The sequence below is a fragment of the Mchenga conophoros genome, linkage group LG16 (genome assembly GCF_057382185.1).
Source record: "Mchenga conophoros isolate Kocher_MC1m ecotype Shallow Benthic linkage group LG16, M_conophoros_male_GT1.1, whole genome shotgun sequence".
NCBI lineage: Eukaryota > Metazoa > Chordata > Actinopteri > Cichliformes > Cichlidae > Mchenga > Mchenga conophoros.
The window spans coordinates 27,671,527-27,696,659 of record NC_140541.1 but is presented as its reverse complement, the minus strand read 5'-3'; the positions used below and the strand labels follow the sequence as shown (position 1 = coordinate 27,696,659).

At 38.6% G+C, this 25,133-nt stretch overlaps 1 protein-coding gene across 4 annotated transcripts; it reads left to right on the top strand.

The window, feature by feature from the left end:
• Positions 1 to 1,854: 1,854 nt before the first annotated feature.
• Positions 1,855 to 19,318, top strand: ccdc138 (coiled-coil domain containing 138). Of its 4 annotated transcripts, XM_085250320.1 has the most exons (15): positions 1,855 to 2,208; positions 2,593 to 2,632; positions 3,407 to 3,509; positions 3,607 to 3,695; positions 3,825 to 3,988; positions 4,151 to 4,288; positions 4,474 to 4,593; positions 4,941 to 5,018; positions 5,239 to 5,358; positions 5,877 to 6,005; positions 6,157 to 6,273; positions 7,984 to 8,161; positions 11,286 to 11,459; positions 17,397 to 17,535; positions 18,767 to 19,318. In XM_085250320.1, the coding sequence occupies exons 1-15, from the start codon at positions 2,128 to 2,130 to the stop codon at positions 18,891 to 18,893; spliced, it is 1,797 nt and encodes a 598-aa protein (XP_085106446.1). In that variant the 5' UTR covers positions 1,855 to 2,127; the 3' UTR covers positions 18,894 to 19,318. The 4 variants fall into 4 exon arrangements, with proteins under 4 accessions (XP_085106446.1, XP_085106447.1, XP_085106448.1 ...); XM_085250322.1 differs by lacking the exon at positions 3,607 to 3,695 and having other exon boundaries at positions 2,110 to 2,208; XM_085250324.1 differs by lacking the exons at positions 1,855 to 2,208; positions 3,607 to 3,695 and adding an exon at positions 2,334 to 2,353.
• Positions 19,319 to 25,133: the final 5,815 nt, after the last annotated feature.

Below are 25,133 nucleotides of genomic sequence, written 5' to 3'. Positions count from 1 at the left end.
GGGGGGGGGGACTGTTTAGTGAATGTAAATGAATCAAAAGTGGACATTACTAAAGTACTGAGCACTTTTCTCCCAACTATGCAGTCTTTAACTTTCACAAACAAAAACTACTCACAAATTTACACGCACTACTGACTGCCTTATACAGTCTCTTTTTGGCCGAAATGGATAGAATACCGCTGAATGAAGAACGTCTATGATCAATTAATATAATGGGAAGAGTCATTTCCATACAAAGTGGACAAAGGAAAAAGCTCTAATGAAGATCTGTGTTATTATGCGTGCTGGCTAATTTCTCACAGCATCAAGCAAAAGCCTGCAGGGACAAAGTGACTGAATCAAGAGAATGTGTATTAATGGCGAAGGCTGCTAATTGGCCAAACAGAGAGAGGGGACATTAATCTTAAAGGCTATTTTAGACTATTCAAGTCTAAAGCAAACTTGGCACTGCCTAATGGCTAAAATCTAAACTGTGAGTCACAGGGGTACTTAAAGGGCTGCAGGAAGGTTAATCTGTGGAAATACACAATAAAGATTCTCTTTTATCTTTATTTTTTAACCTCTGCACTTTTATTGACTTTATAGTGATGCATTATGCATTTTTTTTAATTCTCACACCTTTATTACAAAATTGCAATTAAAAACCCACAGAATTCAACTGATATTTGTTATTCAGTCATCATATTTACTGAGCTTTAATTTCTTAAAGCTCATACAGTCAGATAGAAAAGAAAAGAAAACAATATGCAATATTTTTTGTTGTTGTTGTTTAAAAATGTAAAGTTTTGTATTGCACAGTGTCTGCTTTCGGTGACCTTTCAGGATTTTAGGGAATGCATGCAACAAAGCTATCACCGATAGTAATAATATAAAAGACAAATATTTATGTTGTGATAGCCGTTGAAAAACTGTAAATGAACTGTAAGTGAAAGTGGGATGTTTGAGTTGCTCAGGCTGACGTTGTGCACTGATTTGACAAGCTTAAAGACTGATGGTGTCTATTGTCTTTGATGAAGCACTGACACTTAGTGGCTGATTGGTGTAACTACACTGTAACTGAGCCGGTAAGATTTCATCCATCAGTCGCAGAGATCTCACCTCAGGCAATCCAAAACTGAATCTAGATGAAACGTACACTGTATAAAATTTAGCTTTTTAAGCCAAATATTGCGATTTAAAGGCAAGTAATAAGAGAGGAGTTATGTCAAATGTACTTGATTTTTGAAGGGCTTTAGAGGATTGACTTATACACGATTACACTAAATTGCTGAATTAAAACAACTTTGATAAGCTTTGTTGATTTTTTTTTTTTTTAAAGCTACTGAAAAAATTGTGCTTTACTGTTTGCATTAGCCTAAAACTAGTGAACACAGAAAGGGTGGATCAAATGACTACACACTGCTGGAGAAATTAGAGTCACTGATGACTATGCTAATCATACATTCATCCTCCGCACCTGCTGTCACTTATAGTCCTGTACTTCTCTCTTTTTATTTGGAGCAATATTCTTCTTCTTCTTCTCTCGACTGGTCCCTTTAGAGATCACCACAGAGGATTATTTGCCTCCATTTTACCCTATTCCTAGCATGCCCCTCTGTTTCACCAACCCTCTGCATGTCCTCAGCACTACATCCATGCGACTCCTCATAGGTCTTCCTTTTGTCCTCTCCACTCCTCCCTGCCTGCACTCTCTCCTTCACCTGCTTGGATGACCCCAGGTATTTAAACTCATCCACCTTCACTGCCTCTGCTCCTTGCAGCTGTTATACCTGTCTGCCTCATATTGATTACATTTAAAAGCCACTAGCTGGCGCCATTGTCCCCCACTAAACAGCGCTGGTGGCGTTGAAGACAATGCATCACGTGATTAATCATCCGCCAAATTTTGGATGGTGCTTTAAAGTTAGCGAACACGGTTGGTTAAGGAAGTTTTCCAACATGCCACCAGTAATGTCGAATATGTTACGACTTTACAGAATACCAGCTCAGAAAAAGTACCTTTATCCATGATATGAAGAGGTTTTAATTCGAAAGTTTTAACCGGAAGTTGGTTTTATTTTTTATTTTACGTAAACTCGTGGGATAAAAGTGAAGAGGAGGAAGATTCTAATCACAGTAATAGTAGCTATGAACCAACATTTCAAGGATGCCGACTTGAATAACACAGTGGAAAAGCCTGGGCAGCAATATTTGGAGAGGAGGAAGCAGGTTTGACAATTTGAAGTACACAGTTAAGTTTTGTGGTGCAGTATCTTGGAAACGCTACCCTGTGCAAAAGTTGCCTGTCCATTCTTCTGTTTGTTCTCCGACCGACGTTTACCAAGCTTGTTTACATAGTTACTACTGGTTAAATGTACGTTAACCTACGCGTTTAAATCATTAATATCTGGTCTCCCATCCCTGTATCTAAATTCATAAGAAACAGACTAGGTTAACGTGTAGCTAGTTGAACACCGAGCCTCTGTATTTCTGGTTTACCAGCTGTGTATGTAGGCTTCGTGTAAGAGTAGTCGCCACGTTATTTGACAAATAGTTATATGACATTTTGTCTTTTTGCACCTATGTTCTAAAACATGTTGCACTGTCTTTAAGGTTCTACCTCCAAAGGGAACTACCACAGGAACCAGTGATGGTAAGTGTAGTCTGGGTGTCACATGCCCTTTTGGGTTCCAACAGATCTTTAAGCGTTATATATTTATTAAATATTGCACGTCACACCACATTTGTCTTCACTGGTTAACATGATATTATTGAATTATAGCTTTTTTTCTATTTTAAAAATGGTGAAAAGCTTAAAAACAAGCCCCAAATGCTACTGTTGACACAGTGGGTTGCAATGTTCTGTACATAACAAAATGCAAAAGTTCAGAGAGTCTTGGGGAAATTACATTGTTCTTTTTGTTTTCTTGTTTTTGTTTTTTAAGTGAAACAAAGTATATAGAGCTACTGCAGCTGGTAGCCCAGCTTTCTTTAAAAGAAATTTCAAGCGCAATTGTCCCATTGCAAAAAAATTTGTGTTTTGAAAAACATTGAACTGGTCTAAGCAAATTACTGAAACTCTAAAACAGGAGTGGGCGGTTGATTTTCCCAAGGGTCACATGGGAAACTGGCACTGCTCTGGAGGCATTCATGGGAAAGCTTATAAAGAGCTAAAATTCATATTTAGCAGAATTGAGTTCAGCTCGTTAGTGCGGCCGCCTACAACAATCTCATGTGGGCCCTTGAGAATACAAATTGCCAATTGCTGATATAAAATCTCACTGAGAGCTAGTTTTTCCATTTTGGACACATTTCTAAAGTTAGACCACATATTGCACTTGCCACATCACATGTACGGACAGTGCTACACAAATTAAAGAAATTATTGAATGACTATAATTATTATTTTTAATAATTTTTTTTTTAGACTTTGCACAAAGACTTGTTTTGACTGGTGGGTCCAAAGAGTTGAAATGCTACAACAGAGCTTTGCATGAACTGTTCAAAGCAGTCGCCAATCATCCTGAGCAGTAAGTGATCAGTAACACCATGGAAGTGTTTGCATGTTAATGATGACTTCTTTGAGCAAAACCTGTATGTGGTTGTGTTTGGTTTAATTTGGCACAGTTGTAGTTTGCATGGCAACAATGAGGACCTGAGTGCAGACTCCACAGTAGTCCCACTTCAGGAGTCTCAGGTGCTGTTTACAGAAATGGGTATGTGTGTTTCACAGGTAGTAGTCCACTTTGTTGCCAAGGCAAATGTTTTCTGCTTCACTCAGAAGCTGAAATTATATCCTAAGTTGATTTAAAGTTTTCTTTTAATAACTTGATACTCTTGTCCAGATGTGACCTTGCCTTCCTATCTGGATGGTAGCTCTGGGTCCCAGGAAGCTGAGAGTGACAGAGAGCTGCAGTGGGATTTCCAGTTTCCCAACTCATGTGACTCATCTTCCTTTGCACTAGTCAAGATTTACCATGAAATGATGACCATACACAAACAGCTAAAGGTTTACACATATTTCTTCCTCAAATAATAGAATAAATAAAGCTCTATGTCCAGAATTGCTCAATCAATTAAAATGAAGAAACCTTACAAACATGGCATGTTAGGTATTTCGGTTTTTGTTGTGCTGAAGCTGTAGACTCAGCATGCATTTGTGTGTTCACAGGCAGAGCGACAAAATCAGCAGCAGCGGGAGAGAGAATTGCATGAGAGAGAAAGGAGGCTAAAACGGCAAGAAGAGGCTTTGCTGAAGCTGGCTGGGATGAAAGAGATGGTCCACAGTCGCATTGTGACTATAGAGGAGGTTTGACACGAATAAAACATCATATTACATTAAAAAGAAGGGACGTGTTCTTCACCACACATAGTTCCCTTTCCTTCCACCTTCTACATAACTATCCATGCACTTACAGGTCATGGATTATTCCATAAGGTGTCACTGCTATCTTCATTTTGTGTGAATGTTCAGTTATGTGTGCATCTCACCAGAAACACCAGCATGAACTGAGCCGGCTGCAGGACCTTCTTCGAGAGAGAAACAAAGAAAACAAGAGGCTTAAAAGCAATTTCGAGACAATCAAGGAGCTCAATGATAACATGAAGAAGCAGGTTGGAATTGGTTGCATTTGTAAAATTTCTAATCTAGGTCTGAACATTTCATAAGCATGATTATTTCCAACTTTTGAATGTCATATTCAAAATGAAGATGATGGCATCTTCAAAATTACCATTCAAATGTTCCCAAAAATGAAGTTAAAGTTTTCTTACCAAGCCAGTAGCTTGTTGATCCAGAGGAGGGCGCTACAACATAAGATATCTGGAAGTTCACTAATACGACAGTGTATTAGGATTGCTTTGTCTACACTTGTTTTGTTGATCTAAGTGCTTTTGGGGAATTTATATTGCAACAGCGCACTGATAGTCATTGTCTTTTTTTTCTTTTTTCAAATCAACAGTTGAATGAGATCGGTGAACGAAATAAGAGGCTGGAGAGCCAATCCAAGAGGGTGCAGGCTCGGCTTGAAAATCTTCAGGTAACAACAAATATATCAGTGCAGAAAAGGCCGTTCCTTCATGTTTTATATGAAAAGCCTTAAAGTTGTGACGTTTAGTCTCACAATCAGTTTTCAGCATCTAAATAATGAGAGTTGAATAAAGGAGGCCATTCTGATATCTGTTATCTTTAGTAAATAGACAAAACAGATATTGACATTTACTTTTTTTGGCTTTTTTTTTTATTATTATTATTTTAAGAGGAAATATGAGCACAATTTAGCAACAAGAAGCTGCAACAAAGGGAGTATTAAGAGTACCGAGTGTTTTAAGCCATGCAACAAGGAGAAAGCAACAGCTTCTGGAAAACCCAACAACAAGGTACTTCATCTACTCAGAGTGTGTCTCTGTGTGTGTGCGTGCGTCTCTGTGTGTGGGAGTGGGACCGGGGGGGTTGTTTGTTTAACAGTTAAATGTGCTACCAATCAGCAGGATTTACAGATTTCCTCTAATTACAGCCATGTTACTTAATCTATCGTTAATGTGTTTAGTGAAAAACGCTGCATGTGGTTTAGTGTGGTTAGACAAACACTAACACTGCTCTTTACATATACCCGGAAAGGAAATGGTACAACAGCCCTTCTCCACAAACCACACGCATACTTCCAACTGACATGATAAATCATAGTTTGTGATTATGTTAAGTTATCATCACTGCTATTGATGAAGATAGATATACGGAGTTGGATACAGTTATATCCCTGCTGAGAAAGCTGGTTTTGTCAAACTTTTATTGCTTTATTTTCTTTTTTAACACTTTTTCTTTGCATTATATTTGAGCTGGGAGAGGTCTAATAAACACAGCAACTGTAACTTATTTTTCACCCTTCTTCCTTCAGGGCAGCGTAACTCCCTCTCCACTGAAGCTCATATCCTTTCTGCTGGAGTGGGTGCTTGATGTAACAGAAAACAAAGTGGAAGGTGTAGGCCGGTGTTCAGAGGTTCTGCTCAGCGAAAGATTCCTCAAGGTGGTGTGCTCAATGCAGCTTTGCTCTGATCTTTGCATTTCTTCCCGGCTCTATTCCAACACACACAGTTGGTGTCACAACAACAAAAAAGCAGGAGATGATGAGACACGGACAGAGTTTGATTAGACATAACTTATCTTGGGTTTCTTAGGTGCTCCCGTTATTAGCAGACCAGCTTCATCACACTCCTTTGTCAGAACCTAAGCTCCTCCTCAACCTGCTTCGCCTCATTTACTCTGCTTTGAGACACTTGGACAACAGCAGGCAGGTAAAGATAATATTATTTCTGTGAGCAAGCTGTGTTTTTAGAGCAGGTAATTTTTAGATGCACCAAGGAACTTACTGTATTATATTATGGACATGTGGAGCATGACATTTTTACCGGAATTCAGCTAAAAATAATAATAATTAAACCTTTGGCCATGCATGATATTTATTAGGAAATGTTCTTGTTGGGTTGTTGAAAGAAATGTTACGCTATGACTATTTAAGCTCTGGCTGAGATCATTATAAACAAAGTCTAACACAGTCACTATTCTTTTTCATGAAAATTTTAAGCGTGTGTTCACTGTGAGCAAACAAGCCAGTGCTGAAAAAACGATGCCAAGACAGTGACCTTCAGGGGGGATGGTTTGTTTTTCTGCAAGAAAGACAAAATGGGCTGCATCTTGTTTATATGATCTGCCACTGTTTAAAAACTAAATCTCCCGCATAGCTGCCTGAAAGGACATTAATCTAAGTAACAGCCGCTTTATTCCTAAAACATTGCTTCTGGACACTTTTCAGCAGCAGTGTTATTCCTGTTACTAGATAAGCTTTGCTTTTAGAAAGTAAGAACACAGCAGGGTGAGATTACAATCTATAACAAGATGCAGGTAATTCTGTGGCCTGGCTCATTCATATTTCATCAGCCTTTATAAAGCTGAGTGTTATTCTGCTAGCAGAAAGCTGCTGGACCTCATTTCAAAACATGAGGCTGGCTCTAAAGTTGACACAGTTTTTCCCTCCCCACACATCAGAGGTACACATCGACTTCAAGCGGAGGGTATCCACTTTATCGCTACATCTCCCTTCACACTAAGGAAGGCTTTCTTGTTTGGTAGTCCTGTCGAGTTTCATCTTGTGTTTACATGAGATGCTTGGTTTTCTGAAGTCCCCTGCCTGTATGTGTGTCAGACAGAGTCTAGACATTTGAGCAGGCTGTCGCCGTTTTTGTGGCTCTGATAAGGGTGTGTGTCCTTCTCCTTATCTGGCCACAAGCCCCTCAAGAGTCCTAGATAACAAACATTGTATATCAGCAATTGCTATCTGAATGTGAGACATTATTAAACCGTGGCCCAATCCCATTTGCAGACTTGGACTGCAATTTTCATGCTCGTATGAAGTCCTTACCAGCTGCCAGTCATCTGGCCTCAGTCCCAGCTATGAGCTTGGGTTCAGCCTACACCAACTGTCCTTATCCACTTACTTTCTACCATGTCCAATCTTCCAGCCTTAAGTCCTTGTCACTAGTCCTGCTACAGGGAGCTTGGGCCCGTTAAACCACTTGCTTCCTTATTGCTAAATAACGTGTTCCCTTTATATGATGAATACCAACTGGCTTTGAGCCAAAACACATAGATGGAGAAACAGAGATGACTTTAAGATGAGGGTTCTTGGTGAACCAGTGGAGACCTTGGGGAAAGGGAAAGACCACCAGCTCTTCAGCTTTCAAAATACATAAATCTTGGATAGTAGCTGTAGTTTACTGTGCTGATTTATTAGATCCATCAGTTATGGAAAAGTTGCAGAAGAAGCCTGCTGGCTCCCTGTCAGGCTGACCTTGTATTTTATACACTAGCATTTGATGAAGATCATTGTAGGCATGTAATTTCTGTTTTGACAGTTATATAACAAAAGTGAATGATTGCAGGCACAGTTGCTAATATTGCGCAATGGCCAGAGCATCTGAGTGTGTGTTTCTGTATATTTTGCCTAGCATGTAGCACCATCTGCTACTCTGCAATGGATAGGAGAGGAAGTGTCAAAGCCTGCAGAAGATTCAGATCACCCTATGAAATGCTCTGAAGCAGCTGGAAGTTGGCCCCTTTACCGAAGCCCTTGTCCTCATACACGGATCCTTTCTGTCCTCATTATCTTCAGCACCATCACACAAGGTATTAATGAAAACGTGTGTGTGTGTGTGTGTGTGTGTGTGTGTGTGTGTGTGTGTGTGTGTGTATGTATATATGTGTATATATATATGTGCAGTGAGCACAGGACCCAATACAGAAAGTCAGGCCCTCAGGCTACTCTAATGAAGTCTGTTTCCGATTGTTTGGTCAAAAATATTCACACTAGTGGCCTGCTGGAGATTTTTTAGGGCTCTGGCAGTGCTCATCATGTCCCTCCTTCCTCAGAGGAGCAGATACCATTCTTGCGGATGAGTTAAGTATCTTTTACAGCCCTGTGTAGCTCTCCTAGAGTAACTGCCTTTCTCCTGGAGTCTCCTCCATGCTCTTGAGACTGTGCTGGAAGCAACAGTGAATCTTCTGGCAATAGGGACATATTGATGTGCCATCCTAGAAGGAGTTGCACTATCTGTGCAACTTCATCATGCTACCAATAGTGAGACTAACCCTAGCCAAATGCAAAACTAATGAGAAAATACATTAAAAAGATGGTTGGGGAAAAAAGGCAGAGGCCTCCACCTGTAAAACCATTACTGTTTTGCCCAATTATTGTGTCTCTAGTGCAGGGGTGGGCAATTCCAGGCCCCGAGGGCCGGTGTCCCTGCAGGTTTTAGATGTGTCCTTGAACCAACACAGCTGATTTAAATGGCTAAATTAGCTCCCAACATGTCCTGAAGTTCTCCAGAGGCCTGGTAATGAACTAATCATGTGATTCAGGTGTGTTGACCTAAGGTGAGATCTAAAACCTGCAGGACACCGGCCCTCGAGGCCTGGAATTGCCCAACCCTGCTCTAGTGCATCTGCTGTTAATGCCATTAACACCGAAGCAGGTGAGACTGATTAACAACCCCGCTCTGCTACTTAAATGACCAGATCAATATTCTGGAAGTATAACTGACTTGATGCTATGCTCTGATTTAAAACACGGGACCATACTTTGAAATAAATGCAGAGATTAAATAATGGACATGTTTGGTAGACTGCATTCACTGTCATGATTAGAAGTACCAAAGACATGATATTTATTATCATCAATTACCTTAACAACATATAATATTGTCTTTGAGTTGAGTTCCATTGCAAAAATTGTGTTGTATTGTAAAGCAGTACTGCAGTCTAAAGCATTGTTAGGCACACCAGTTGTTATCCATTGCCATTCAGAGGTAGCCAGCCCTGAAGTTTCCTTTTAGAAGCAAGTGTCAGCACTCAGCAGCTATGTCATTAACAATGCTGGACAGTTATTTTGAATGTTATTTTTAAACAAAGATGAATGGAGAGCGATAACTTTAACTGACTGGTCACTAGGATATAAAATCTGCATATATAGAATCAGTGGTCACATTTAATTTTCCAAGGAAATGAATGATACAAAAAATACATAAAACTTTGACATTTTTGGTCCTAAATGAGGTTTAAAAGCTTTTTTTCTGTCAAGTTATACTTCTACTACATATGCATCACTAACAGCTCAGTTCCGAGTGCAGACACGGTTAGCGTCTCAGCCCATCAGAGCTCAGAGAAATAAGTGTGACAATTTTCGCAACCAGTAAAATAAGAAAGAGAAAAAAATATAAGTAACTACTGTCTTTTCTGAGATAATTAGAAGATATGCCTGGCTCTATATAGTTGAACCTGGGTCAGGGTTTGGTGTCTGAGTGCAGACTTAAATATTAAACTGCTGGATGGGTTTACACGATTTCTGTTTGTTCCTAAACAAAGCTTAACTAAGACAGTAGGATGGTAAACATTTCTTGCTAAACGTTAGGATATTGGCATCATGTTACACTAACATGTTATTCTTCCATCCACAGTTTATATATTGACAGTGAGTGATAGTTTTGGATCTAAACTCTCGGCTGGGTTTGATAAGGAAAATCCTCAGATCACAGAGCTGCTAGCATTGCTTTAGGTTCTTGGCCCTCTTCCGTTACGTGCAAATATTTTAAAGAGGCAAGGAGCTCTTTGCCCTTCCACACTATAAATCTTGGTTGGCTCTCTGAGTTCAGCCCACAAACCTGACAAATCCTGACATATTTTATGAAACTCTTTTCTAAAATGACCTTCCGTCTGCTCGAGGGCTCCCTCAGCACATCAGTGCAGACTGTTTTCTGTCAATCTGCCTACCAGGTTTAGTTTTTTTTTTTTTTTCCTTGTGGATTGTTGAGGAGCCAAATTGACTGTAAGAAAGAGATATTTCTTCTCCTTTGCTAATTGCTCATTTTTATATATACCAAACTCAGGCACTTAAACTAACAAAGCTTGGCCTTTATCATATGTCAGGTAAAATATGAAGCTTTTGGAAATCTGAAAATAACTTTGTCAGAGGACTGTAGCCATTACATCCAAAGTACAGTGGAAAGTTGTGAGTTAAGTGGGAGAAGATAGGAAACAGCTGGTGAATGAGTACTTTCCATGTGTAATGCATCTAATGCAAAGGGATACACTAAGAAAGGTCTCTGCCTCAGTGAGTAACCTCAAATAAGTAATCATACAGTTAGAACCATAAGTATTTGGACAAATACAGAATTTTTATGTTTTTGTACAACAATGGATTTTATAACAGCAAAGGTGTGATTGAAGTGCATTTTGTAGCTGTTCACTGGACCTCTCTGTATGAGGCTCAATACAATATCCCAAGACTTATAAACATTTACATGTTGTTTTGTTTTCTTTTAATTAACTTTACAGTTTGTACAAGCTGTTTTTATGTATGTATAATTCTCAGCAAGAACAAAAAACAATGAAAATGGTGGGGGCTAGGCTACCGAGAGGTCTCCGAGCTTGAAATGAACACGTGGAAACCTTCAAACAAAATTCAATGAGATCTTCCACTGTTACCCTTTTAACATGATAAACATGTATGTATGTATGTAAATATATTAAAAATCGTTAGTAATACCATTAAATATAATTGTTATTATTATTTTTAAAATTATTGGGGGAAAAAAATTAAAATAACAAAAACAGCTACTTTAAATGTAAAAAACAAAACAACATATTATTTTTTATATATTTTAAGACTATAATTTCAACTGAAAGAAATGTGTCATTTTCATCTAGACACCTGGAGTGTTTTTGACTGTTTCTACTTTACTCTTGTCATTTGCAGCTGATGTGCTGTCCCAGGCACTTGAAAGTCTCTATATAGAACTGATGAATGAGGAGAATCGAGGGCTGTTCATCCACTATGGAGGAGTGCAGAGGCTGCTTTCAGTGCTTCAGGGGAGTCGCACAGGGCTCAACATGCCTATAGACATTCTGATGAAACTCAGTGAGGAGTCCTGTAAGTAGGCTTGTTTTGTGGTAAACACTTTTAGATGAATGGTTATGGCGTGTTCTTTTTTTTTTCTTTTTTTCCCTTTCCCAATGCAGCTCAGAGCAAAGACAGGCTTACAGTAAAAGGCTTTGGCTTCCATTGTAATTTTATTTTTCCTATTTTTAGTGAATATAATGTGGTGACTCACAGTTTCTGCAGCGTCCTTCTGGTACATTTAACCTAAAAGGGTCAATGCTGATCAGTTCATGAATGTTGATACGTGTGCCTGCTGAGTAGCAGTAGTAGTAGTAGATTTGCATTGAGTAGCAAGACGTTTTGCATGCCAAATGTTTTTGGGCATGGTAGTAACCCCAAGTTGCTCTCTGATGCATCCATCAGAGTATGAATATGTGTGAATGTTAGATAGAAAGCACTTGGGTAGAAAAAGCATAGAAATAAAGTGCTTGTATGAATGGATGAATGAGGCAAGTTTATATAGAGCACTTTGAGTTCTCAGAGTTAAAAAGCGCTGTATGAGAACCAGTCCATTTACCATTCAGTCACTGGTATCGCACACCCTAGGAAATAATTAAAAAGTGGGAAGTTCAGTTCAGTTCATTTTTATTTCAAACATTTCAAACATGTGCCTTCACAATCATTACAAAATATCATTCCATTATTTGTTTGAAAAGGAGTAGGCTGAAGTATTTACTTATTTGTCCCTACCCCCTCAAGTTTTACCTCTCATTCATTTAATTTTTTTTGTCTTAAATTAAACAAACAACATATGAAACATATGAAGTAAAACAAAACATAACATACATAAATCAAAACAAGAAATTAGCAAGCCCCACCACAGTATAGTTTCTTTCATATGAAAAATACAGAATGTGTATATTTGCAGATACACAAGTTATGGAAAAACAACAAACCAAAACAAAACAAAAAAAACAAAAAAGAACCGCAACACCATTTCCAGCAACATTACCGTCCTGGGTTAACCCCGTTTTCTTCATTCTTATACTTATTTAAAATTAGGTTTTTATATTTTACTTTAAACTGTTTTATGTTTTGACTGTCTTTTATTTCTTCTGTTAGACTGTTCCATAATTTAACTCCTGCAATTGAGATAGACATAGTTCTTAAAGTTGTTCTAGCACTTTGTATTTTTAAATTCCATCTCCCTCTTAAGTTATACCCACCTTCTCTTTCTATGAACAATTTACAGATTTCTTTGGGAAGCAGTTTATTTCTTACTTTATACATTATCTGCGCTGTTTTAAGCTTCCCCAAGTCTTGGAATTTGATAGCTTGCATTTTGACAAAGAGTGCATTTGTATGGTCCCTGTACCCTACATTATTTATTAATCTAATGGCCCTTTTCTGTATTGTAGTTATTGTTTGTGTGTTACTTTTGTATGTGTTTCCCCAGACCTCTACACAGTAGCTCATATATGGCAGTAGTAAAGCACAGTATAAAATGTGCAGTGCTTTCTGATCCAACATATGCTTTGCTTTCCCCAGGACGGCAATGCCCCGTGCCAATTTCCCCCGAACATAAGTAATGTGTGGCTTCCAACAGAGCTTGTGGTCAATGATCACCCCAAGAAATTTTATTGCATTTACTCTTTCTAAATATACATTGTCAACACATATTTCTACTTCGATGTTTTTCTTTTGGTTTCCAAACAACATCAATTTGGTTTTATCTAGATTCAATGATAATTTATTTATATCAAACCACTTCTTTAATATCGTTAATTCCTGTGTGATCATTTCCAAAACCTGTGGCAACTCCACACCTGAACACAGTATATTTGTGTCATCTGCAAATATTACAAACTTTAAAATCTCCGATACTCTGCAGATATCATTTAAGTACATAATAAACATTTTTGGACCCAGTACTGAACCTTGAGGTACTCCACAAGCTATATCCATCAAATTAGATTTATATTCATTTATTTGTACATATTGTTGCCTATTCCCTACATAGCTTTTTAACCATTCCAAAACCACTCCCCTAAACCCGTACTTTTCCAGTTTTTTTTAATAGAATTTCATGATTAACAGTATCAAACGCCTTCTTTAGATCTAAGAAAACTCCGAGCGCATACCTCTTATTATCCATACATTCCGTTATCTTTTCCATTAAATCTATCAGTGCCAAAGCTGTTGATCTGTTGTTTCTGAACCCATACTGACTATCTGTCATTAATTCATATTTTTCCACAAAACTGTCAAATCTTTTTATGAAGAGGTTTTTGATACATGAATACTATCTGTTAATGTGAATAACTGTAGTCTATTTATTTAAATGATTGTACCTTACACTACAGTGATAACAAAAACAATTTCACGATTGAAAACATTTTTAAATCTAAGATACTTGGTATTTGCACAATGTTAGAAGATATTAAAATCTATTGATGCTCTGTTATCTGACAGTTTAATGCTGTTTGAGGTGGTCCTTGATTTGTTTGGGGTGTTGTTTTTGTTTTTCTTAATCCAGAATAGTTTCTTTAAAGGTATCAGCAATTATATTTTAAAAGAACATTCACAAGGGAAGCAAGGGGCAGCAACATGAAACCATAGACCGTCACTGGCATTCACCAACTCCAAGCAATGACAAGCAAAATAACCACAGACAAACCCAAAGTGAGCATGTTCTGAGTGAAACTTTTCTGAACTTCAAGGTGAAACTTTAAAGTAACTACTAATCATAGTGAGGGCGACTGTTGATTGAAATGTTACAGGGTGGTAAAGACATTAGAGAGTTACCTAGGCAACTGGACCTTGGAATGTCCAGGACCAATAATTATCTACAAACCAATGCCCAGTGAAAGAATGACTTCCTGTATGGACATCCCATAATAATGGTAAACAATTAATTATTTAACAAAGATTGAGTGCTTAAAAAGCAATAATACAAGTCTTTTTTTTTTCTCTCTCTAATCCACACAGAGTCAAAAGTGTGTATATATACTGGCTCAATCTTTTAAGGCCTTTTAACATCTCAATAGTGATCATGATGGACTATAACTGGTAGTTTCTCTTTACCAGCTTTACTAATTGATTGACCAATAGATTTACACAAGTTGGGAAGGGCACTTGAAGCCATTTCTAAACAATTGAATATGAGTTGTTTAGATGTGTCACCATTTTGCCAAGGTCTTGGAGAGAACACCTAAATTTTTACCCTTAGATGAGGCTCAGGAACAACCAAGGCTCAAGCTTGGAAGGAATTGGAAACTGTTGGAACACCAGTGCCCCTGTCCACAGTAAAGTTGGTTTTATATTGGACTTGAGAGGGTGTTGGCCAACAAAGAAGGCACTAAAGACCTCAGTAAATATCAGGCTTTCAAAAAGCACTGTACCAGCTGTCAAGCATGGTGGTGGTGGTATCATGCTCTGTGGCTGTTGTGTGGTCAGTGGTACTGGTACATTTTAGGAAGTGGGTGAAATCATGAAAATTAGGGCTACATCCGAATTCTTCAACTTCTTCTGAACTCAGCAGCTACACATTTAAAACTGGACGTGTCTCGGTATTCCAACATGACAATGATCGCAAACACACATCAAAATTGGTTTTGGAATGGATAAAGCATGCACATTTTCAGCTGCTGGAAAGCTCCATTGTCAACCGTGTTGAAAATTTATGGATTATGCTTTAAAGCAGAGTCTGTCCCAGTAAAACGATCCAATTAAATGTCCAAAAAGTCCAAAAAGAGTGGTCAGGGGTCCTGATGGACAATTAACGAAATGCTAGTAGGGGTTGAAAGACTCAAATTACCATGAAATTCATGTCCAAGATGAGTGTATGTAAACCTCTGACCACAACTGTTTTTCATATAGAAAGTGCTTTTTCCTATTACTATTATAGGATGAGTTTTCTAAAAGTGTACAATTTGTTCATTACAGTTGGAGGAAACAACACAGGAAGCTTGTGTATAAAACATGTTTCGAGATGGTAGTAGTTGGTCTTTTCTGTTCCCAAAGGCTTTAAGCAAAAAAAAAAAAAAAGAAGTGATGCAACACATTGGTAAAGAAGTCCCTCTCCTGACTTTTCTAAAAAGGTTATTTTAATTCAATTTAAAATAAGCACATTTATGTTTTCACCATTTCCAATAAAATGTAGAGTTCATTTTTTTAAAACTTATTTAGATTCTGCTGACTTCTTTGAAAACAACTTTTTAAATGGATGGTTCAAGTTTTATCCAGCTTATGAGCCAATTTTAAAACTGTATAATTCATATTGCCTAAAAACTGGTTTTGATTGACAAAGCTGCTGTGATTACTTTGCTAGCCCTGATTTATAGACTGCTTTGAATATCACAATTTTCTTTGAGTTAAAACAGCCCTCCTGGTGTATCACTCCATATATTCCCCACATAAAAACCACATGTGAAAAATTACGTTGTTTTTTTTTTTTTTTTTCTGAACTTAGATCAATCATAACTAGTGGTCAGGCAATAGATCTGGAAATTGTGGTCATAAAACCTTGGACCCCTACCACTTTCTGTCTTACTTATTGGAAGACAAAAGAGTAGATGGAGGTGGACAAGGTTAAGATACCAGCTGCAGTGTGTTTTCATGGAAGGGTGAGTTCAGCAGGGTTATGAGCCGTATCATTTAAACTGCTGCATACTAATAAACAGCAGGACCATATGCCAGAGGCGACTGGGGACTGAGGTCTGTGTGTTTGTATGTGTGTGCAGATATTTGTGTGTTTCAAGGGGATTGTAAGCCTTGCGAGACTTGCTAATTATTCTGTTTTACAAGCAGTAATGAGGGGAGATGGAAAAGGGCTGAGGAAGAGGGGGAAAGGTTTACACCTTAAGGTTAGCAATAAAAAAAAAAAAAAATTTTTTTAAAAATGTAAAAAGGTCCATTTATACACAAATGTACCAAACATCTGTGGTCAAATCGCCTCTTCTTGTACAGAGGTAGTCACATTCCCTACCAGTAACTCAATCTTTTCAACTATTAACCCAGCATAGCTTTAAATAACAGGACCTTGGGGAGTTTTGGTGATAACACTGTTTATTCTACATTTGATTTGACTATATTAAAAATAATTGTCTTATTGAAACATATAATTAGTTGGAGCCTTGTACCTTCTGCTTCACTGGTGGATTATGTTTGTCTGTGTGGGCCATGTTTAAGCTTACATTAAAAGTCTGGAGTTAAAGGCAGTTTAAAAATGCTTAAATTTGAAATTTGTCAAATGTACCTATAAGCTGTAAAATGAATACCAGTAGTATTCATTTTACCATAGTTATCCATAGTGATTTTGAGGGTAAGATATTGTTGGAAAAAGACTGACCAATCCATGTTTCCCTTCTTATCTTTGTCATATTATCTTTCTATCTGTCTGATCCTTTCTTATCTAAGCCCGGTGCTATTCTTCCCCATCCATCTTCCGCTGTGATTTGATGCCAGTGGCGCTGCTTCACCAGCCAAAAAAAGTCCCTCTGTTGCTCAGATTGTATTCCCTCGCTGCATGTGTGTTTTAACAAACAGCTACTTTTTCAAGGAGCGGGAATGTGACTTTTAGCAGAAACAAATGTTTGTTTACTCGAAATCGTCTTCATTTTAAGGTCAACGTTTGCTGTTATTAATTTAAGAGATCTACAGCTCCCATCTGTGAGCACTGGTGTTTTTGTCCTTTGTTTCATCTCCCTGTGTGAGTTTGTGTATGTTTGAGGTTTGAGGTCAAAGTTAAAAGTGACAATATGGAAATACAATGTTCTAAGAGACACTCTGACCAGCATATGTGTTCCTGTTTTTCTGTGTTATTCATGGTTTGTTGGTGTGTTCGTGTAGTTTTCTTGCTGGCAAAATTAAGCTGATAATTCCCATCTCTTTAGAAGTTTTGACATTGAATAAAATGTGTTGCAGATCATCAGAATTGATTGCCTTGATAATATCCTGTTCTCTTTGCTTTTGTTGTTGTGCTCATAGGCTACTTAAATTCCTTTCTGGATGCATGTAGCTGTGAAGAGTTTTTCCAAACATCCTTCTTGCTTCTTAAAAACCCTCATCTGGACCTCCCATCTTTGGAGAAGTTCTCCATCCTTCTGCAGAAGCTCTCCAACATCAGGTAGACACAGTGATGTCCATATTAAACATGGAAGCATTTCTCTGGGCGTGGCTAAAAACTACCTGCCTGCTTGGATTCATGTGTTTACGTTTGACTTCATGAATAGAAATATTTAATAGCCAATCAGCATTTGAATAGAAGATTTAGTGGAAGTGAACATGTTTTGCAACATTTATTTTGTGGATTGTCACGACTTACTCCAGGAATACACGAGATTTGTCTTTGCATTTTCAACATGGATTTGTTCATCCTTTGCACAGCTTCAGGTCACAGCTTTTTGTTTTTACCCTGGATATTGGATGCTCTTTCACTCTTTTTCAGTCCAGTCCTAATACTGCACCATTTTTTTAGAGGAATGTTTTCTTTTATTTATTGGGTTGGAGATCAGTAGCAAAAGTTTTATGGAGTCTTTCATAAAATTTCTCATTTCAAAATTCGAAATGTTTGGTTCAAATCATCATGAGTCTGTATGAAGTAGGTTGGGAGGAAGGTATAACAGCTTTGTCATGGTTTGGGGTTGCATTTTAGCTTGTGATCCCAAATACACTGCCAGTGTACTAAAAGTACACCTCAATAGAAAGTGACACAATCAAACACTGTCAGTTATGCACTGGCCTCTTCAGAGCCCAGACCGCAACATTATTGAAGTGGTGTGGGATCATTTTGACAGAGAATGGAACAAAATGCCACCAACATCCAAAGAAGAGCTTTGATTGTGCTTCAAGAAGCGCATTTAATGTTGGAGAACTATTACCGAAGATAACTGAAAGAAATTACAACAAAGCTTGGCTATAAAAGCTCAGGCTGTGTCGAATAATACATTTGGTCATAACAAATATTGATTTTTAAGCTTGTTAGAATGTTGTAAACGCTAAATTTGCTTCTTAGACCCTGTTTTCATGTACATTTACAGGTTTTATTAAATCGCTTTCAGCTCCCATTTTCCTTAAAAGATATAAAGAAATGAGGGGTGGGCGCAAGACCTTTTCACATTACTAGATTTTAAGGGATATGTTTGCTAGCATTTAGCATATTAGCAGTCTAATCAAACAACCTAAACAATGTCCCAAAACGTCTTATGTTGTGCCATGGAGCACTAATTTGTATTTTTGATATGCAACATTGGAGGCTAGAGACATAATGTGAAATTTGAAACAGCACAGTAATGGACTTTGTTCACAACAGGTAGAGACAAACACTTTGTTTTTCATTTTCTTTCAACTTTTTCCAGGAAGAACCATCATCTGTTTGAACTTTCCTCCCTGCATCTCCAAATAGAAGAGCTGCATCACAAAACCAAAAACACACACGCTTTCCTCTGCCTGAACCTTAGATCGATCCTCCACAACATTAAATAATACAATTCTCATCGTGTTGGTCTGCAGAAACTTATTCAAGATGACATCCCTTCTCCTTCACTATTTCAACACTTTCCCTGGATTCTGTTTGGGTTTTTTTCTTCTTTTTGAAAGATTTGCTTAAACTTCAAAAGTACATGAAAACAGCAGCTCCACCCTGGTTTACCTCAGATTATAACTGGAGACATGCTTTCTTTATTAGTAATACAATGAAGTGTTTGTATTTTATTTGTCATAAGCACTTTGATTTAAAGCTGTGTATGTTTTAAGTCTCTGACCCATATTTTTTGTTTTCCAAAATGCAAATTGTTCTTTTTTTGGAGATCATAAACCCATTTTTCCATATAAAAGTGAGTGTCACTCTTGCCAAGAGAGGTTGTGACTGTAAAATGGTTTAATGGCAATAAACAAAAAGAACTGAAGCATATTAAGTTTGGATGGCACATGAAGTACTGAACCCCCCACCCCCCCTGTGTTTTGTATAAACTTGTCTCATTTCTTTGTTCCAGAGCAAGTCTGAGTTGACAGAGAGTAATAGTCTCAATATGAGATGCGCTAGTGGTGGTTGATGGAACGCACTGGAGCAATTACCGTAATTGTCGGGCTATAAGCCGCTACTTTTTGGACAAGCTTTGAACCCTGCGGCTTTTAGTCAGGTGCGGCTTTTCTATGGATTGTCCATGATTTTTGTGATATCGTAAGACGATTTGGTTTTTTTGTTCCGCTGTTGTACGGCACTACGTTGCCTGGCGGAAGGATCGGGGTTCAAGAGTGGTATGTTGGTCACATGTCCATCCGCCAGGCAACATAGTGCCGTACAAGTAGCGCGAAAAAAAAACTTCAAAGTAGCCCTACGCGTTCAGCGGGAGTCGTGGATGACGAGCGGCGATAAACTTGCGAAAAGCAAGTTGTGCTCAACTCTACCGGTGGATTCTGACAGCGTGGAAAAGTGTGCAAACATCCACGATCACCAACGGATTTCGAAGGGCTGGACTGCTGCATGATGAAGAGGAGGACACCGCCACGGCCCTTCAGAGGGTGTTCGACTCCGACACTGACAATGACAATGAGGATTTCTTTGGTTTTGAAAGTGACAACGAAGGAAAGAAGCTGAGAGTGGATGACGAAGCCATCCTGAGCCTGTTCGTTTCCGACACTGGAGAAGAGGACTTTGGTGGTTTTAGTGCGCAGGAAGATGGTGGTGAATGACTGACTTTTCTTCTTGTTAAAGCCGTGTCACTGCACCTGAGCCTAAAAGGTAGTCTGAATCAATTTTTCTGGTGTGCTGTTTTATTATTATATTTACATGCTTCCAGCTCCCGTTTTTGCTCGATGACAACTCGTACCTTTCCACTCCCCTTTTTCTCCCTCCTCGCGCTCACAGACCCATAACGTGTATGGCAGTCCATTCTCCCTGCAACACGGACTACACTGCCCACGATGCTACATTCTTTAGAGCTATGCTTGTAGCATTCTGCCTGTTAGCTTAGCACAACAACAACGAAAAGGCGCTCTCTCACCCAGGAAACACACAGTCGCAGAGAGAGAGAGAGAGAGAGAGAGCGTCGCCCTGTAACCATGGCAACCGTAACGCTGCCGCCTGGAACAAAAGAACGTAGCTGTCAAACAAAACCCAAACAGTCCTGACCTGCGACAAAATGAAACAGGAAAGTACTGCAGTGTAATCCATTTATTTCAACAAAGTAACTGTATTCTGAATACCACCTTTTTAAACGGTAACTGTAACGGAATACAGTTACTCATATTTTGTATTTTAAATACGTAACGGCGGTACATGTATTCCGTTACTCCCCAACACTGATGATAAGTCAATATTGAAACACCTGCGGCTTTTGGTCAGGTGCGGCTAATGTATGTACAAAACAGGATTTTCCCCTGATTTTAGCTTGTGCGGCTAATATTCAGATGCGCTTTGTAGTCCGGGAAATACGGTACAGCTGATATTTCAAATATAATGGAGTCATTCTTTGGTGAATTTAAAGGTTATACATGCAGGTTTTTTAATATCCGCAAAGCAAATCCCCAATTAATTACGTTTGTTAAAGTGCAGACTTCTGCTCAGGTTAGGTTTTTGGAATGAAAGATTTGTGTTCTTAAATCACGTGTTTATTGTAAGATATAGACTACCATGTACTCTGTCATTGGGTTTCTTTGTAAACCCCAAAAAACTGATTTAAATTTGCACATGATTTGATTCACTGGTAAACATGACTCACTTCCTGGGAGGCAACATGTCATTTTCAGATAAAACTACTGATTTATATTGACATTTTCCTCTTGTTTCTCCCAGTAAAAATCTGAGCGACTTCTGCTCCTTCTATGTTTTTGTCGGTGCCATCATCTCCAAACCATACATCACAGCAGAGCTCAGTGGCATCTTGTAAATCTTCCTTTTCACTGTTGCTGCAATCCTGTCACAAATTACCCCTGGCACTCATCTCCACCCACTCTACCCTGCTGCACTCTCTTCTTCACCTCATTTGTGCACCTATACATTGCTTTAGTTTGATTGTTGAAACTCATCTACCGTCACTATTTCTACTCCTCGCATGTTCACCTACCCCTTCAAATGTGTTCTGTCCTGCTTCTGCTGACTTTCATTCCCCTTCTCTTCAGTGCAGACCTCCACCTTTTCAGACTGTCTTCCAGGAGAGACTTCCCAGAGCCCTCCTACCTGACCTCATCTGTCAGCCTCTGCCAATTTAAAAAAAAAAAAAAAAAGGTGCTCTGAGCCAATCTGTGATAAAATCCCACCTGTCCAACCACACACCTCATCACATTCTCATACACGTTCTGCACCAGCCTCACATACTTTGCTGCCACTGCTGACTTCCTCATAGTTACCACAGTCCCTGGAACCCTATCATGCTTTCTCTAGATCCATAAAGACCCCGTATAACTCCCTCTGACCTCTGTAGTTCTCCATCAGCACTCTCAAAGCAAACATCACATCTGTAGAGCTCTTTCTCAGCATTGATCATCACCTCACCCCGACTCTTTGCCATGGCGTCTTGGCATGGCTCATCAACTTATTCCATCTGTAGTGCATTTCTCTTCTCTTACTGTCCAGCTTCACATACAATTCACTATAAGCCTTTTCCTTTGCCACCTCTCTATGCCGTATGTCCAGCCTCCCTGTACTACTGTCTTCTTCCTTCATCTCCCACTTTTTCTTTCCCAACCCCTTCCTTTGAATACTTTACTGTACTTCCTCATTACACCACTCAGTCTCCTTGTCCTCTTTCCATTGTCCAGAGGATACATCAAACAGATTCTTGGCAGTTTCTCTCAGCACTATGGCTGTACCTTCCCAGTCATTTTGTAACTCTTCATTACTACCCAGAACCATTCTCAATTCCTTCCTGAATTTGGTGCAACATTCTTCCATTTTCAGCTTCCACCCTTTAATCCTTGCCTCTGCCTTCACTCACTTCCTGTTCTTGAAGTGTTACAGACTACCATCCAATTCTGCCTAATTGCAGAAAGCACCTCGCAGTGTGTATGCACCACTTTAATCTGTGTATAAAGTCATTTGTATATTTCTTTGTTACAAGGAATACCTGTGTTATATCCATCTTTGATGTTTTTCATGTCATGGGATGATAATGGATAACAACGTAGCTTTTGGCCAGTAGCTCTGTTATAAATAACCTACCTTCAAATCTGCTCTCATTCTCCTGATTCCTGCACGCTGCAGAAGGACAAACCAATAAATCCACTTACATCTACTTAAAGTCACAGGCCCTAAAATTCAAAGCTTCAGGATTTTGCTTAAGAATTATAAAGAAACTTTTATTACTATGTTTGAGGTTGCACCAACAATTTTATTGATCAGTTGTGTGAGTGATGTGTTTATAGTTAGAACTATAGAACAGGTCATTATCACTCTTAAACATAGGGGCTTTAAATCATATGATATCTTTATCATATCTCTCTATAGATAGTGAGCGAGAGAGAGCGAAATTATCTGTCTCTCTCAGAGGGAGAGAGATTTTTCAATTATTCCTGTATTCCTTTGTTGAAAGTAAATATTATATGTTTGTCCCTTGATATGAAAATAGAATTAGGAGTATCAGAAGACCAAATGTGGATGAAAATTATTTATTTACTTGACTTTTGCTTCACACTTTTGTAAGGTCAGTACACAAAAGAATAAACTTAAAGTGTTTGTAGTAGCACATCAATATGTTCTGAATTTGTCTTAGAGAAGTCTGAATAATTTAATCTTTCGGTTCAGGCCATGTGCTGTGGTTAATGAAATCTCTGTCAACGTCAGCATGTTAAATCCGCTGTTTCATCCTCATCTGTCTCTCTTTGGATGTAGTACAGATTGAGCTGGAGCTCAGCATCCATTCACTCGTCACTTTCAGACTTCGTCAACTCATCTGTTGCTTTGGCAAAGCTGCAATCTGGAGATGTTGTGCAGAATGGTAACACGTGCAGTCTGTGCCATTTAAACAGTGTTGTCAGGTTAAAACAATGTTTCTCGATGAGCAGTCAAGTTATCCTATAGGTACCACTGTTGTGGATACACAAAGACCAACATTTTCCTGTTGGAAGCAGCTGTCAGAAGATGGGTACACTGTGGTCATAAAGAGATAGACGTGATCACTAACAATACTCTGGTAGGTGTTTAAATGATGCTTACTTGGTACTAAGAGACCCCATGCATGGCAAGGAAATATGCCCCACAGACTGAACAACTGATACTGGCAGATGGATCCTTGCTTTCATGTTGTTTACACCAAATTGTGACATCTGAATGTCAAAACAGAAATAAAGACAGAACAAGCAATGTTTTTCCAATCTTGCCCAGTTTTGGTTAGCCTGGATGAAATTTTGGTCTTCTGCATACCTTAGTGGTTGTTTGAGTTACTGTTGCCTGAAGCAGTCTGGCACCTCTGGCACTAACAACCATGTCACATTGAAAGTCGCTTTCCTAAACCCCTTCTGTTGCTCAGTTTGAACTTCAGCAGGTCCTCTTCACCGCCCCTACATGCCAAAATGTGTGAGTTGCTGCAATGTAATTGGCTGATGAGAAAAAGCCGTTAAATACCTTTTAATTACACCTCACAAAGATGTTTCTCTAGAACTAACCAAATATATCTTAAGTGTAGTTCATTAGCCTTAATATAATCTCGTTCCCTTTGTTCTACTTCGACTGTACTGTAGTTAGCATGCAGTAATAATGAATGTTAAAAAACACTGTAATTGAAAAGAATGCAGAATCATAAAATATGCTATCGCTATCTTGTGGTCTCTCTCATTATAGGCTTTACAATTCTAAGTGTTGCATTTGATTGTCTAAATCAAATGCAGTCAGATGCCAAAACATTTAGACATTTCCAACATACATATTTATTTAAAAACACAATTTTGAATTATCTCAAGCATCTTTTTCTGCTTTATATTCTGTGATTAAAAAGTGTTCTCATAGGTGCATGTTACAGAACATAGTGTGATATTTAAGTGGCCAATAACTGTGTTATATACAGCTAATACAGATCTTTTCTCTAAGAGACATCTGCAGCAACGTGACTGAAACGCTCCAACAAAGGATAGACAGAACTGATGGAACTCACTGTTGCTATTTATTTCAGCTAACTTTTCATCAGTGAAATTTATTGTAGCTGACGTGAATTCAAGGTGCAGGACTCTTCAAACATTTTACAGCTGTCTTTCTACACTAAACGCGATGGGCGTTTGACAGTAAAATGGATTTTGGACAGAGTATCACTCTAACGAGCCCTTGACTGCCTATGTGTCTATTCCAGGAACTGTCAACAGATGAATTATTTACGCTATGAGCCTGGTTCACACTGCAGTGTCTGGCCTGTGTTTCCTAACAGGCTCACGTCTTCGAGTCTGCCCTGAACAATATCATCTGCATGACTTTATCCTCTGAACTTGATTTATATTTAGGGGGTTTTTAGTGGTAAAAAAAATTAAGAAAATTACCCCGAAAGTCGCCCTGCTCTGGTTTGGCTGGTAAACCTTATTAAAATGTTTTCTGGTAAGGGGGAAGCATCAGCACTTCCAATCCAGCTAAACCTTAGAGCTGAGACAATCAGCAATTTAATGTGGCAGCCCACCAAATGTTTATTATTTCCACCAGCCACAATATGTGTAAATACACTCTTTAAGTTTTAAGTAATGCAAAAAAAAAAGGTCCATGGAGGTTCTGGTAATATACCTGACTGTAAATGAGCAGTTGTGTGA